Source organism: Heliangelus exortis, chromosome 5 (assembly GCF_036169615.1).
Source record: "Heliangelus exortis chromosome 5, bHelExo1.hap1, whole genome shotgun sequence".
In the NCBI taxonomy this organism is placed as follows: Eukaryota; Metazoa; Chordata; class Aves; order Apodiformes; family Trochilidae; genus Heliangelus; species Heliangelus exortis.
In genome coordinates, this window is record NC_092426.1 from 19,892,434 (window position 1) to 19,906,266 (window position 13,833).

Below are 13,833 nucleotides of genomic sequence, written 5' to 3' on the forward strand. Positions count from 1 at the left end.
AGCACAGGCATTCATTTCCCTGCCTGGATACCCAGGCCCAGCAGGCAGAAAACTGAGCCTCAGTCAGTCTCAGGTGTGACTGATTCCCCTTATTCTGCTGTTCGCCCTCATGGGGGAAAAAAGCACGGCCACTGGTGGCTACTTTTGCCCTGCCAAAACCACAGCTGCAGAGCTGGAAGGATGAGATAGCTTAAGACTATTTAAGCAGTGTGTGAAAATTCATTTCATAACACAGCATGGTCCTGGGACACAGTAACATTTATTGTCCAGTTGTCTTTCAGTCTGTTACAGGCTGGGATGCTGGCTTCCCTTCCTTGCTTCTTGTTGCTTTTTAGGAGACCTACAGAAAGATGTGAGTCTAACAAGAGACCTCGAGTTATGTCCCACTCAGCCCCTTCCCAGAGCTGACACCCCTCTAAAGAGAAAGTTCTACTTTTACATCATTTGTGATCTCCACATGCTTCAGCTGTGCTGGGTTAGGCAGATACTTAACTTACTGCTGCTTCCCACACACATAATTCAATAAAGTGTATTCAGCTGCCTCAATTCTTGTCTGAACTAGGGGTCTCTATTGCTTTTAGTAGCAAATTAAAGCCATAAACCAGTTTTCCACTAGGGAAAAAAAACAACAAACGAAACAAAAAACCAACAAAAAAAGTTTGATATAAAAACTTACTGGCAGATTAAAATGCTACATAAAAATTTAAGACTTAGTGTTAATGTAAACCTTTAGCTTCCCTCTCCGGGTGCCCCAAAAGAGAAGGCTGGAGCTACGGCTCCGACTTTCGCTCTGCTCCGAGTCACGATACCGGTTGTCGGCCTAGAAGGCCGACAGAAACGCACACAATCCCCCTCCGCAAGAGAAACGGGACCTGCCCGCGGGCAGCCGCTGCTTTCCCTTTCCCTCCTCTCTGCTGCCCCCGCTCCCTCACTCTCCTGTTGCGCACTAAAGCCGCACTTCGGAGCGGACGCTACGCTGCCCTCATAGCCCACGGAGGCCACCACCAGCCCCGTCTCCTCTCCGCTACTGCCCCCGCCTTTCCGACCACCACGGAGGGACAGCACAAAGCAGCTCGCCCACAGGCCGGGCCCCGCACGGAATAGCGGACCCGCTCCCCAGCCGGCCTGTTCGCCTCTAAACGCGAAGGCGGCGCTGCGGCGCGGCGCGGCCCCGCCTCCCGAGCTCGGGACCGAGCGCGGAACTGCCGAGAGCTGCTCAGGACATCCCCCCCAAAGGCGGGCGAGCTGCGCAATGAACCGCCCCAACCTGCGCACTTGTGCGCTGGGTCCCGCCCCGCCGCGGGGCCGCCGCAGAGCACTCTGGGACTTGTAGGAACGGGGGCGCGAGCCAATCGGCGCCGCTGTTTCGAAGGGGCGCGCCGCGTGGCCGGCGCTCTCTGAGCCACGCGCTTTCCATTTGTGATGCCATTGGCCAGGAGGAGGGCGTGACCCGCGGCCCGTCCCTGCCGCAGCCAATGGGAGCGGGCCATGTAGAGCAAGCCGTGCCCGGGGGTTGCGTGTGCGGCGGGCGGCAGTCGGGAGTTGCCCGTCAGGGCGGGCGGCGGATTGGTGCCGGCGGGGCCGGGGGCGGGGCCAGGGCCAGGGCCAGGACCTGGGCCAGGCAGCCGGACTCGGGGCCCCTTAGCGGCGGCCCCTCAGGAGCCCGGAGGGATGGGACGGCGGGAGCTCCTCGGGCTGCTGCTGCTCTGCCTGGCGGTGCTCTGGGCCGGAGGACTGGCGGCGGCCGGTGAGTACCGGGACTTCGCCTTTCCGCGCCTCTCTGGGCCTGAGCTCTTGTGGCGGCCTCGCCCCCCATGGCCTGCTGCGGGGGAGAAGGGGGGGCAGCCGCGGTGTCGGTGGGGATCCTGCTGACCGCTCCGGGGCGCGGGGGAGGCGGCGACGGGGGAGGGGACCTTGTGTTAGTGCAGGGGCTTCGGGGTGTGTGGGGGCAGCTCCGTCCTCGCTGGGGCTCTGAGGCGGCGGAGGGGAGGGAAGGGAGCTGGGCTGCTGTCAGCTGCGGTGCTCCGAGTGGTGCCCTCGGGCTTGGCGAGGGGCAGCAGGCCCGTTGCTCGCCCTGTGCCTCTGGGTTTGCCTCCCCGGGGGTGGCTCGGCAGGCCTGTGAGGATGAGCACATTGTTTATCCTGCTTCTTGCCTTGAAACAGATCGTTAGGAGCCTGCTTTGTAATGCCTGCGCTGTTCAAAACCAAGATGAGACAGATTTTTCCTCCCTGTTCTTCATTTTCCTTTGAGGAGCTGGTAACGCTGATGTTGGCATTATCAGAACAATTTTCCCACGCAAATATATAGAGGGGCTTGCATTATGTCGCTATAATACTATTTTTTCTAGTTCCTTTGTTGTTATGCAGCTTGTGTGCTTCTCGGATGTTGTCATCTGCTTCCTTTCCTGGGCTTTCTACATCCCACACCCTCTTTCCACTATGGGTGGGGGTGTGTGAGAACCTGCAGTGCATTCATTTATATAGTTTCTAACGCCAGAAAGCAGTCCTTTGGTAGACGGCCTTACCCAGTGCTCCTGGGGATGTGCTTTTAGGCTGTCAGTGATATTTGCGGGAGGAAACAATGTTTTTCTTTTTAAGTGGGATTTTAGCACTTCTTAAGGTGTAATAAAAGTACATACAAGCTCTGTAAAGCCACAGAGATGTACTCAGACTTTGATGTATTATCACTAATAGTGTATATAAAGAAAAAAGGCAAGGTGAGATGAGACTGTTCAGGTCAGAGGAACCATCTGTTGTGTACATGGAAGTTAAATGAAAAAAATCATGTGCTGTTCAAGTGTGCATCTATGGCTGCTCTAGCATGCAACTCTCCTGTCTTGACTGCTTTACTACTCTCACAATTTTGTGTTTCTGAATATGAAACCCTGTGTTTAGAGTCAGTTGAATTAATACAATCAGTAGGCCCAAGAAAGCACATGGTACAGTACATAAAGGATTATTAAGAGCTGTTTTCAGTCACTACTGTGAGGTAAAAATGTTCATTAATGTTCAGAAGTAATAAAGGTTGGGTGTTTGGAGTCCAGCTTTTGACAGCAGACAGTAACAGGGAGACTGTCCTTTAGCTATAGCTTTAAGCCCTAACTCTTCATAAACTTTGCTGAAAACAGCTTTTGGAAACTTGAGGTGAATGGTGAACTTGAAGAAATGGGTAGTATTTTTTAAAACGTATACAGATAGCAAAGAAGTTGAACATAGGGACCTGGGGAGAGAGAGAGCTAAGGAATCCAGGGGGAACTGGCAAAAGCAGCTAAAAAATGATGTACCAGCTGAAGCTGGCTGTCTTCTGTTTATCACGGCAGCAATGGCCCTCTGCTTCTGTTGATTGTTCTTCAAAAACATTTAAAAAAATATTTTATTTTTCCTGGTTGGCACTATTAGTTGATTTTTGGTTAGTTTTTTGTTGTTGTTTGGGTTTTTTTCCCTTGTTCGCAAACTAAGAGGTAAACATTCTTTCATTCTGCCTAAAGAGAAGCAGTTCTTCCTCTGACTGTCCTGCACCTTTCATGGCTAACTTCAGTGACAGGCAGGGGTTTTCATACTCTCAAATTAATGGGTAGAACAAATGAGCACACTCATATACTTGTAGGAAGTTTCTGTATCATCTCAAAAACAGCAGAGCTCAATAGCTTTCCCTGACTCTTCTGATTTTACTTGCCTAACAGAAAAACATTCCCTGAAGTTGCTACCTTGTTGCCTCATTGGGAATCTCAGTTCCAACAAAGAAAATTTTATAAGTAGTTGGCAATTGCAAGGAGACTGGGAAAAGATCTGTCTTCAGGGTGAGGATTGACCTGTGTCCTGATCTTGTAGTTGCACTAAAATGAATACACTGCACAGATTGTAACTGGGAACAATTTTATTGCTTCCAAGGATACTTTGAAATTAGTGTTGCTGAATAGATGCCACTTAAGGATTTTGCATAACTTAATGCATGTTTTAAGTTCATGTAGCACAAATAGCATCTGTGCTAAGGGGTCTATTTTTGTGCTGAAGTCAACAGTTGAATGGGATGAACAGGGCTTGCATTCTATTTTAAAGTCAGTTGCATGAAAAGAACATTGAAAAAAATAACTAAAAAATACCACAGAAACTCTGAAATGGATGCTCCCGAGCCATTTTGGCTAAACCCTTTTTGTTCACGTGTCCCTCTCAGTAAAAAAAATTTCAAGCTTGCATTCTTAATGTTTAACTTAGAAACACACATGTATGTACTAACATTATGTACATCATAAAACGTGAACAAAAATAGAAAATATAAAAGAAGGAGGTAAAGCTGAAATAAACATGGTATTAAGAAAATTTTTATTAACAGTACAAAAGGTTTTCTTCCTGCACCCCCAGTGGGCTGCCTAGCACAGGCTCTGGGGTATGCAAACCCCATTTTAGGGAACATTGCTCTAGAGCATGCAAACTCTCACTACTTGTATTGTGTTAATGTTGAAGCTTGAAGAGCTTGTTAAAAACTGGAAGAAAGCTGACTACAGTCATCAGTTAGGGCATTCATCAGAGCTTTGGGAGATAGCCAAAAATTCAGTAAGTGCAAGCAGTTGGTGATTTCCTGAAGATGAGTGACCAGTCTAAAACTGAAACTATTTCTTCTCAGATAGTAGCAGTCCTTTAGCTTTATAGGCTGTCAGTTTTTTCTTATAATATGGCAAAACTTTGGAACTGTTTAGCCCCCTCAAGCTAATGACCTTCTTTTTGCTGAATCACACTGCATAGCTCCTCTTGTTTCTGCCCCTCTCTCTGTAGTACTGTCTTGAAAATGGTAATTCTCACGAAATGGTAGGATCTTTATCCAGCATATGGTAAGATCTTTTTACTAGCATAGGCTGCCGAGTGCTTTCGCTATATTTAAATAGACTAATTGATCACTGGTCTTTCTAATCAAGGGAAAATGAATAAATTTTAAAGGTGATTTTAATTATATATGAAGTAGTGGATGGTTGGAACAAGTGTTTAGCTGTGTGGAGTTCTCTAGAGCCCTGGCTTGGTGTGAGAGTGCACAGCAGTATCTGCAGCGCTGCACTGTTTGTAAGGGGAACATTCTGTACAATGTTGTCAGCTGTCTGTTGCAGCTACAAGAATTTTTGCCTACTTTTTCCTTTCACTATATCATTGGATCTCTCTAATTTGTTTAACAAATGGTAAAATTAATTTCCAATTGGCCTTTTCAGAAGGGGTTTATAGAATGTTGTGGTAACAAACCTAATTTTTTTCTTTAAAGTTAACTGTGGAAAAACAAACTGACTTATCAGCTTTAATCTCTGAAGCAGGTGCACAAGCATAACATCTGTGAATTTGTTCAGTAGCTGAGCCTTGACTAATAAGCTGTTCTTAGGTCAAACTGTGACCTTCCATAGATCTTTCAACACTTGCAGAATAGTTTTAACTGCTTCTTGGAAGCAGACACACTTTTATGAGTACTGAGTGCATATTAACCAGCAGTTCTGTGAAATAACAAGGCTGTCAGTGATCCTTTCTCCAGTCATGTTTTTGGTCATCACTGCAATCTCATCTCCCTAACTTAGAAGGAAGTCCCAGAGCTGAAATATTTAAACTAAATGTTTTGTTGTTTCTCTAGTGCTGTTTTGGAATTGCTGTTTTGAAAACAATTATTCAAGTACCACTTCCTAATAACAAAGCTGGTTCCTTCAGAGAGAATTTAAATGATGCAATAGAAATGAAAGAGCTTTATTTACTTTGAAGGAAGAAGAGCAAACATTTAATGAGCTCTATTTTATGTTGCTCAGGTGTCTCTTGCTTTTCAATTTAGTAAACCTTTTACTTTGTGTATGGAGTTACAGCAAAGTTATTCTTTGATACATGTGCATATGTAGTTTATCTGACTGGTATATGACCCTGTGTGGTCCTTTTTTGTAATGTCAGCCTTACACAAATTGAAATCAGTGAGTAAAGCCTTTACTAAAAAATCTAGAATGGCCTGCTGCTGTCTAAAATGGTCTAGAATGGTCATATTAACTGATTTTGAGCAGAGAAAACCAAGTGCCTGAGCTGGTATAGCTGTTAAAAGTCGCATGATGTTTGTTTACTGCAGTAACAGGTAGGCTGTAAGTGCTTTGTATATATTAATAGCAGCATACAAGCTGCTGGGTAGGTTAACTCTTCATGTTCCCCAACTCCAGAAGTATGTGTGAATCTCTTGACAAACTTGGAAGTTTGAAGTTGTAGGAGTGGCATTTGGGTTTAGATCAAAATTATTTAAGTTGTAGAATGTAATTAGTGGGAAACATTGTAACTTCAAATTTGTCTCATGGTTTCAAAATAGAAAGAACCAGCACATACCCTAAATGCACACTTACTTTTGGTGTATTTTTAAAACAACTACTATATAGTGATCTGATGTGCTGAAGTTCAGTGGCAGACCTTCTTGTGACTAACTGCAGTGAGCCTTATCTGTCAGATTCCTCAAGCTGATAAGCACTGTGATCTGCCAAAAATGCAGCCAGCCTTGTTTTTTGGTTTTTTTCTTATGCCTCTTCTGGTATTTTTTTTTTCCCAAATTGGTGTTTGTTCTTATGCTGCAGCTTGAATTGTTTGTTTCATCTGGAGTTCTCTGCTGTCCCCACAAGTTTTTCTGAAGAGCTCTACACACTTTCAGTTTTGAATCTGTAGCGGGCAGCTGCTCACCCGTGCCGACTTTGTAACATGCTTTTTTAACCCTGTCTGTTGACAGTCACACTTTTTGAGTTTGATCCTACTGTTAAAATATGCTCTTCAGTAAGCACAATGTATCTGTCCCAGTTGCACCGTCAAACTTCTTGTCACCTTAGATTTGCAGCTTCTCTTGGTTTTTATTATGCTGTTACAGCTGGAAGTTGATCCTCATCTTTTTACTTGTTCTAATCAAAAGTTGTAATTCACATAACAGTGTGGAAATTGCCTTCTGGAATCTGGCTTCCCAAATTAGCCCTTTCATTGCAAATACCTGCAGCAGATCTGTTACAGTAATAGTCTTTAAAACATGAGCTACTGAAGTGTCATCTTTGTAGAGATGACTGTGGTAAGACACTTACTTTAGGATGAAAAGTATGCAAGTTTTGTTTGCTGCAAAATGCTTACAAAACTCAGAAGAGGGCTATAAATTCTGGAGAGTTTTGTTGTCTCTCAGTATTTATGCTGGTAGTCTTCCAGCTAACCACACCATACTAAATGGTGTATCTTGTGTGTAGAGCACCAACTTCTATCAGTTTAGGTACCTTCTCTAGCCCTAGTGCAGGTTTCTCGCATGCCAACGCAGAGCATTACACACTCTGGAGTCTCCAAAGGGGAGGATTTCTAAATGTAGTAGGAGTTAGTGGCAGCTTTGCTTAGTCATCTGTTTATCTTTTGAGCTTTTGTTGCAGTTTAGGTGAGTTTTGTACTGGAGAGAGGGAGGCCTGTACCACCTTCTTTCAAATGTGGGGGATTTTTTTTACGTAAACAAGGTGGTATCAGGTGCTGATGGCTGGGAATAGTCACATTTTGGCTGTGATAATTTTAGAGGTTTTCAGCTGAGAAGATAGCGCAAACAAAGTTGCTTGCAGCACAGGGAGTAGCCCGTTTAGTTACAGAAACAGAGAAAATAGAAACCCAGTTCTGCAAAACCATGGTAAAAATTTTCATTAATAAGTTTTTCTGATTAGTTTGTCTTTCATTTTCACCTATATTTCTGTCTCTGGACAGGTCTCTGACTAATAGCCTTTCTTCTTCATTTTTTTCTTTGAAGGTTTTTCTAATCAAATATCATATTTTAGCCTATTCAGATAAGAAAGATGACAGTTAAACAAAACTTGCAGCCCTTGAACAGTATCTTAAAGACAAACTAATTTCTCAGAGGTCTGTGGAGAGGCTCTATGTAAAGGTTTGAGTATGCTGATCAGGCAAAGTTAATTAGCATTCTATGAACAGCAATATTTAATTATAAATGGGCTGTTATTAATGTAATTTCCTGATCACTACTGAAGCTGTTTATATACAGAAGCTGACTTAGTGACTAAAAACCTTGGGTTTCAAAGATCCTTTTCACTTGAGTAACTTTTATTCAAGAGTTACTTAAGTAAAAGTTACTTGAATAACTTTTAAAGTAGTTTAGTTGGACTGGAACAATTCAGACTGTATAGTAATCTAGAGGATTGATTGATGTTTGGGTTTTATTCCTTGGCTTTTTATTTTATTATTTTTTTAATTTAACACTTTTTTCCATGATTGAACACACAGTTGTGTTGTCATAATTTAAGGAAGATCAAAATCATCTGTGAAACACTAACAAGATCTTTCTGAAGTGTGTAAGTCAACTTAGTACAGTAAATGTTTCAGAATCATGGTACAGTATTATAGCTAAACTAATTTTTGAGAAAATTGCTTGCGGAAAAGTTTTGCTGATTTATGACATCTCTTCCAGATGAAGAAGGAAATCAAGAAGAATCACTGGAGTCAAAGGTGAGGAAATAAGTTGCCAGTCATTCTGTTTTTCTTGTGGAGTGAGAACAAAGGTCTGATATTCAGAACTATAATTCTTGTTTTAAATTATTTTGTAGCTCTTGCTGCCTCATTAATTTCTTCTGTTCGTCAGAAGAATTAACATTTTGTTAAATCTTTGAAAAGAATATTTTTTTCAAATAACCGGAAAGGATAGAGTCAGTGAGAGCTGACAGAGAAAGCTCAGTTTACTAGTTATCTTACTATTGAAACTTTGTGTGTTGATTAATCAGATCTTTAAAAAGTAACATTTTGGGATTTTGCCAGCTGCTGCTGTTCTGTTTCTGATCTTCTGAATTATGTGGTTGCTTTCAGACTTTATCTGCAGAGGACCAGGTAAAGGACCATTCCACAGGAACTCGAGTGGTAGCAGGTCAGATCTTCCTTGAATCAGGGAAATCAGATTCTCAGCTGGAGGATGAAGAGAACTTTCACAGTCAAGAGGAGGAAAAAGAGAATTCACTGGAAGAGTTGAACTCTCTAGAAATGTCCAATCTGTTAAATAAGGATTTAGATGAAGCAGAGTTACAGAGTCCAGGTAAGTGCTCATTGACTTTTGAACAAGTGGCAGTAAAGATGCATCTGAGTAATTTTGGCATGTGGATGAACACAGAGTAGTTCTGAACATAACCTTTCTGGAACGGAATAGTAATTGTCATTTCCATTTAGAAGTAACATCAAAAAGTTTTCAAATATATTGTGATTGAAATCCATGCGGTTAAAATAAAATTATTTGAGTTCCCACATTTTTTTCAGGATACTGAAGGTAGTGAAGAGGTCTTTTATGAAATAAAATGGTATTTTTTTTAGTTATTTATCTTTTGCATTTTATGTTTTTGTAACAAGCTAAATTCCATACTAAAAAAAAAAAAACAAACTAAAAACTAAAAAGCTAAAAACTAAATGATACTAAAAGCTTAAAACTGTCCACCAGCTTATATGTTGAGCTGGTTATATGTTATATATATGTTATATATATTATTGCTCGCAATTCCTGTTCCATTTATTTTCCTCTTCCAAGGAATCTTGCTAATGTAACCAAAACTTACAAGTGTTTGTTTTCTGCTACATGAAGTATGAGATGAGATAAAAGTAAATAAGGAAAAAATATTAGGATAAAATACTATATACTTGATTCAGACATAGTAAAAAAGTTAAGCTGCTACTTGCATATTCAATTTGACAAAAAAATAATTCATCCTCTGGGTAAATTACTTCCCTCAATTCCTATTTATTATTCCTTAAGTACATGATAAAATAACTGAGGTGAGCATTTCATGCTGTGATTACACTGGTCATTGCTTTAGGAGCTAGTATTTGTTACTCTCTAGGCAGGGGTAACAGCATTATGGTTGAATTTAGAATAAAGAGCCAAGGGGAGAGACTGGGGCAGAGTAATTTCATAACTTTATTGTACAGTGAACTTCTACCAGAAGCCAACTTCACAGAGCACTATGTAAATGGTTTGTGTGCAGTTGCTTTTAGTACAGGAGGCAGTGTCCTAAAACAATAAAACTAAAACTTGAATTTCTCAGGTAGTGTTGATATCCTGGACCTGGAGTTTTTTCAAATGACAGTGATAAAGAGATCTCATCAATTGCAGTTATATGTACCCTTACCATGAGTTTGTGTATTGCTCTGTGATTAACAGATAACTAAAATGATTCCAAGCTAAATGCATCTGAACACATTTTTTAATGAAATTTCTGAAAATTACCTTTCTCCTTGTATGTTATGGAATACAAGGTGTGGTGGAACATCTGCCAGGGAATCAAATTATGAACAGCAATTTTGAACAGGCTAACCAGTCCTAGAGACTGCCTTATGCTTCAAAAAATCATTGTGAAATTTTTTAATTAGTATGGTCTCTAGGACTTAAAATAGTAGATGCTAGAAGAAAGAACTAGCTTTGTCTGTAACCATAAGACTTACAAACTTAACTTGAGAAAACACCTTATAATTGACATTCTCACTTGCATGACTTTGCAAATGTCTTTAAATGAAGCTGAACCTACCTACTAGATCTAGCTAAGTGAAAGAGAAAAACCTTTATAAAAGTCTAATTGAAAAAATTAATTTTAAAGAAAATGATAATTCTCAGCCTTCATTGAAGACTGATTTTATTTAAATATATTGCAGTATTAGAATCAGCAATCTTTGAAGTTGTAGTGCATGAGAAGAGATAAATTGCACCATTCAAAGTAATTTTGAATGCAATTTAAATATATTGGTGAAGTGAAATGAAGTTTTCAGTACTAGTATATGTAACAGTAGAAAATGTCTGGACTCATAGTGGTTTCATAAAAGTGTTATCTTACAGTTTTATGTTCTAAGTGTAATCCCTGCTGATGTTCAGGTACTTTCAGTATCACGTGTGGCAGTGTGATTGGTTCTGTCATGGTTATGTCTAAGCCTGAGGCTAAAATCAATATATGCACTGGAATGCACTTGGAGGGTTGTCTCTTGCATAAGGAAGGGAGTGCAGAGGTAAGACAGTGAAAGGAAGGCCTGTTCATATTGGTGGGCAATAAAAATGTAACTCAGATTTGCCTTCTCCAATCTAAACAAAAATATTTTCTTAGAACTAAGGAATATGAGAAAGCACATGCCTTTTGTTTGAGTTAATAATTAAAAATAAGAATAATGTTTCTTCAAGTGCTATTTCTGGCTTTTGTAATGTAGACATTTTAATAAAACCTTGATCAAACGCAATTCATAGAAATCAAAGCCAGCAAAGGAGTGCTTTCCTACATGTAGCAGATTAATCTGTGGAGTGTAAAGGAAAGTAGTTTAATTCCTGGGTATGTATTTTCAGTTTTGACAGCTATTGGAGGCACTGCAGATGGTGAACCTTGCCACTTCCCTTTTTTGTTTATGGAGAAAGAGTATGCAGAGTGCACTGCAGATGGGAGGGAAGATGGCAGGCTTTGGTGTGCAACAACCTATGATTACAAGAAAGATCAAAAGTGGGGCTTCTGTGAAAGTAAGTATCCTTATGTCTTGTTCTTGTCCGAAAAATGCTTCCACAAGCCAGTGTTTTCAGTCCTATTAGTGCCTTTTATTTCAGGGTCTACAAGTTCCTGTCATAAATTAATGGTCACTTTGTACAGTCATATACAAGTAATTATAAAGGCAAGGTTTTAATGATGGAAAAGATTATAATGCAAATGCCTCTTGCTAAAGCTATTTGAGAAATCCTGCAGTGAAGGCATCTATAAAACTCCAAGTGTTCGAGGCTGTAGGAGTATAAGGTTTAACAGTATTTCCCATTATACTTGCTGATTTGTTGCACAAAGGCAACCCTTCTCCAGGAACCTTTCTTCCTTGTACAGCTTGCTGTGGAGCAATGAAAATAATATTTTGAAGCAAGTTCTCACATGACAGACATCACATGAGAAGAAACTGTCTAACAAAAATATCCAGCATGACCTTTAGACAGCTTTTTGTAACCATTTGGTTGTTTATTGTTTTCAGAAATACATTTCTGGCTGTATTTTCCCTTTAGAATAAATAAGAATGTTGAGAGTATAGTCTTGAACTGTGTAAGTTGAGCTCTTAATATACTATTTTCTTTTTTAGCTGAAGAGCAATCTAATAAGAGGAGGCAGATGCAAGAAGCTGAGGATGTTTATCAGACTGGAATGAAAATCCTTAATGAAAGCAGTAAAAAGGCTCAGAAGAAAGAGTAAGTTTACTTCCTCCACCCCCTCAAGAAAAGGATGATATGGCTGGTCACTTTGGTTTAACTGAAAAATAACTTGAGCTAATTGCCCTTGGACATAGGACTTTATTGAACTTAGCATCAAACTATGTGGTGATAGTACTGAAAATAAATATTAATATCAGGATATTTAGAAAAAGAAATCTGTCTGCTTTTCTCTGAATCCACTAAAATTATTTAAGATTAATTTCTGAAGACATGGTGTTGTCAAAACATAGGTGTAATGCAAGATGATACTGCAGTTCTCTAGCTACAGTTTATATGTGGCAACTGCCCAGAAAAAAACTGAGAACATGATACAATATAATTGTCTGTTTTCGAATGTTCTTTACATTCTATTCATTTTGTTTCAAAGTGGGAAAATTCAGCATTTCTTGTCCTGCTGTTTCTGTTCTTTCTTTTAAGTGGTGACTTCAAGCTGCTGCTTATTACATGAGTGCTATTACTACATTAAACTTGTTAGTGGAGATAGGGGACTGTACTTTTGCTTTATGTGGCAGGGAAAATGAAGTACAGCTAGAGACTCTCCATCAAACCTTGGCAAAGAAAAAGGTAGACTAACTAGTATTATTTTGGATAAAATATTTGAATATTTACTTTGGATAAAGTAAAAGGAATTGTAAAATAATATTAAATCTTAGTTCTCTTGAGTACCTTGTGCTTTCTTAGAAGGTGAAATTTTGTGTGGAACAGCTCCTATTAAGTTCTGAGGCTAAAATAGAAAGGGGTGTTTTTGGAGAGCTTTCTTATTGTGAGCATTACTGTTTTATCACAAAATTGTTGTCTTGGATCTGGTACTTTGTGGTTTTGCTTGAATTATTTTGTACTCAACAAATCAAAAAGTGACTTCATAGTCTTCTTCAGACTTCTTTTTTTATCGTGACCTGTCAAGCTGCGCAAGTAGCAATTCTACTAGGTACCTGATACAGCTCTTAAACTGTTGATTCTAAAAGATGATCGTTTGACCTTTAGCTTTTTATATGTCTTCTGGGAAGGAAATGCATGTTTCTTTGCATGCATTTGAGTGAATATTAAAATCCTTTTTTTCTGTTGGCTAAAATCATTTGTGTTGTTGCATAGATTGAGAATTCAGAGGTGTTAAGAATGACCATAGGTAGATGCATTTGTAGAAAATAAATGCTAAAACAGAGGAACAGAGCACCTCCCCAGAATCTTCAGGTTTATGAATGGAATCTGCTTCTTTGCCTCAAGGTGATAAAGAAATTGTTTTCTTTTAAGAGCGTATCAATATCTCCTGAAAGCTGCTGACATGAATCATACCAAGGCAATGGAGAAAGTGTCTTATGCTTTGCTGTTTGGGGATTACCTGAAGCAGAACATCCAGTCATCAAAAGAACTACTTGAAAAACTAACAGAAGAAGGTTCTCCTAAAGGACAAATGGTGTGTATGTCCTTAGATTTTACAGAAGTTTTTGTAGGTTTATAAATCATTTTATAGCTTGTACTTGTTCTAAGGTGGTTTTATAGATTGTTCTTGCATCCAGAATAGAATGAGAACAGTAAGTAGCTGCTTGGTTGAAAAAGACAGCAGTGCTGCATTTCTAAATTGTTTAAAGACTTCAAGTAAAAATGTTTGGTTCAGGCTCTCA

At 40.0% G+C, this 13,833-nt stretch overlaps 1 protein-coding gene across 2 annotated transcripts in view; it reads left to right on the plus strand.

The window, feature by feature from the left end:
• The first annotated feature begins 1,580 nt into the window (after nucleotides 1–1,580).
• Nucleotides 1,581–13,833, plus strand: part of SEL1L (SEL1L adaptor subunit of SYVN1 ubiquitin ligase) — a 32,161-nt gene continuing 19,908 nt past the window's right edge. Inside the window, exons 1-6 of one of the 2 annotated variants that reach the window (XM_071745842.1) lie at nucleotides 1,581–1,747; nucleotides 8,426–8,463; nucleotides 8,818–9,040; nucleotides 11,318–11,485; nucleotides 12,082–12,187; nucleotides 13,463–13,625. In XM_071745842.1, coding sequence (XP_071601943.1) covers nucleotides 1,672–1,747; nucleotides 8,426–8,463; nucleotides 8,818–9,040; nucleotides 11,318–11,485; nucleotides 12,082–12,187; nucleotides 13,463–13,625 — 774 coding nt within the window. In that variant the 5' untranslated portion in view covers nucleotides 1,581–1,671. The remainder of the gene's footprint in view (nucleotides 1,748–8,425; nucleotides 8,464–8,817; nucleotides 9,041–11,317; nucleotides 11,486–12,081; nucleotides 12,188–13,462; nucleotides 13,626–13,833) is intronic. The other variant, XM_071745841.1, reaches the window with a different exon arrangement.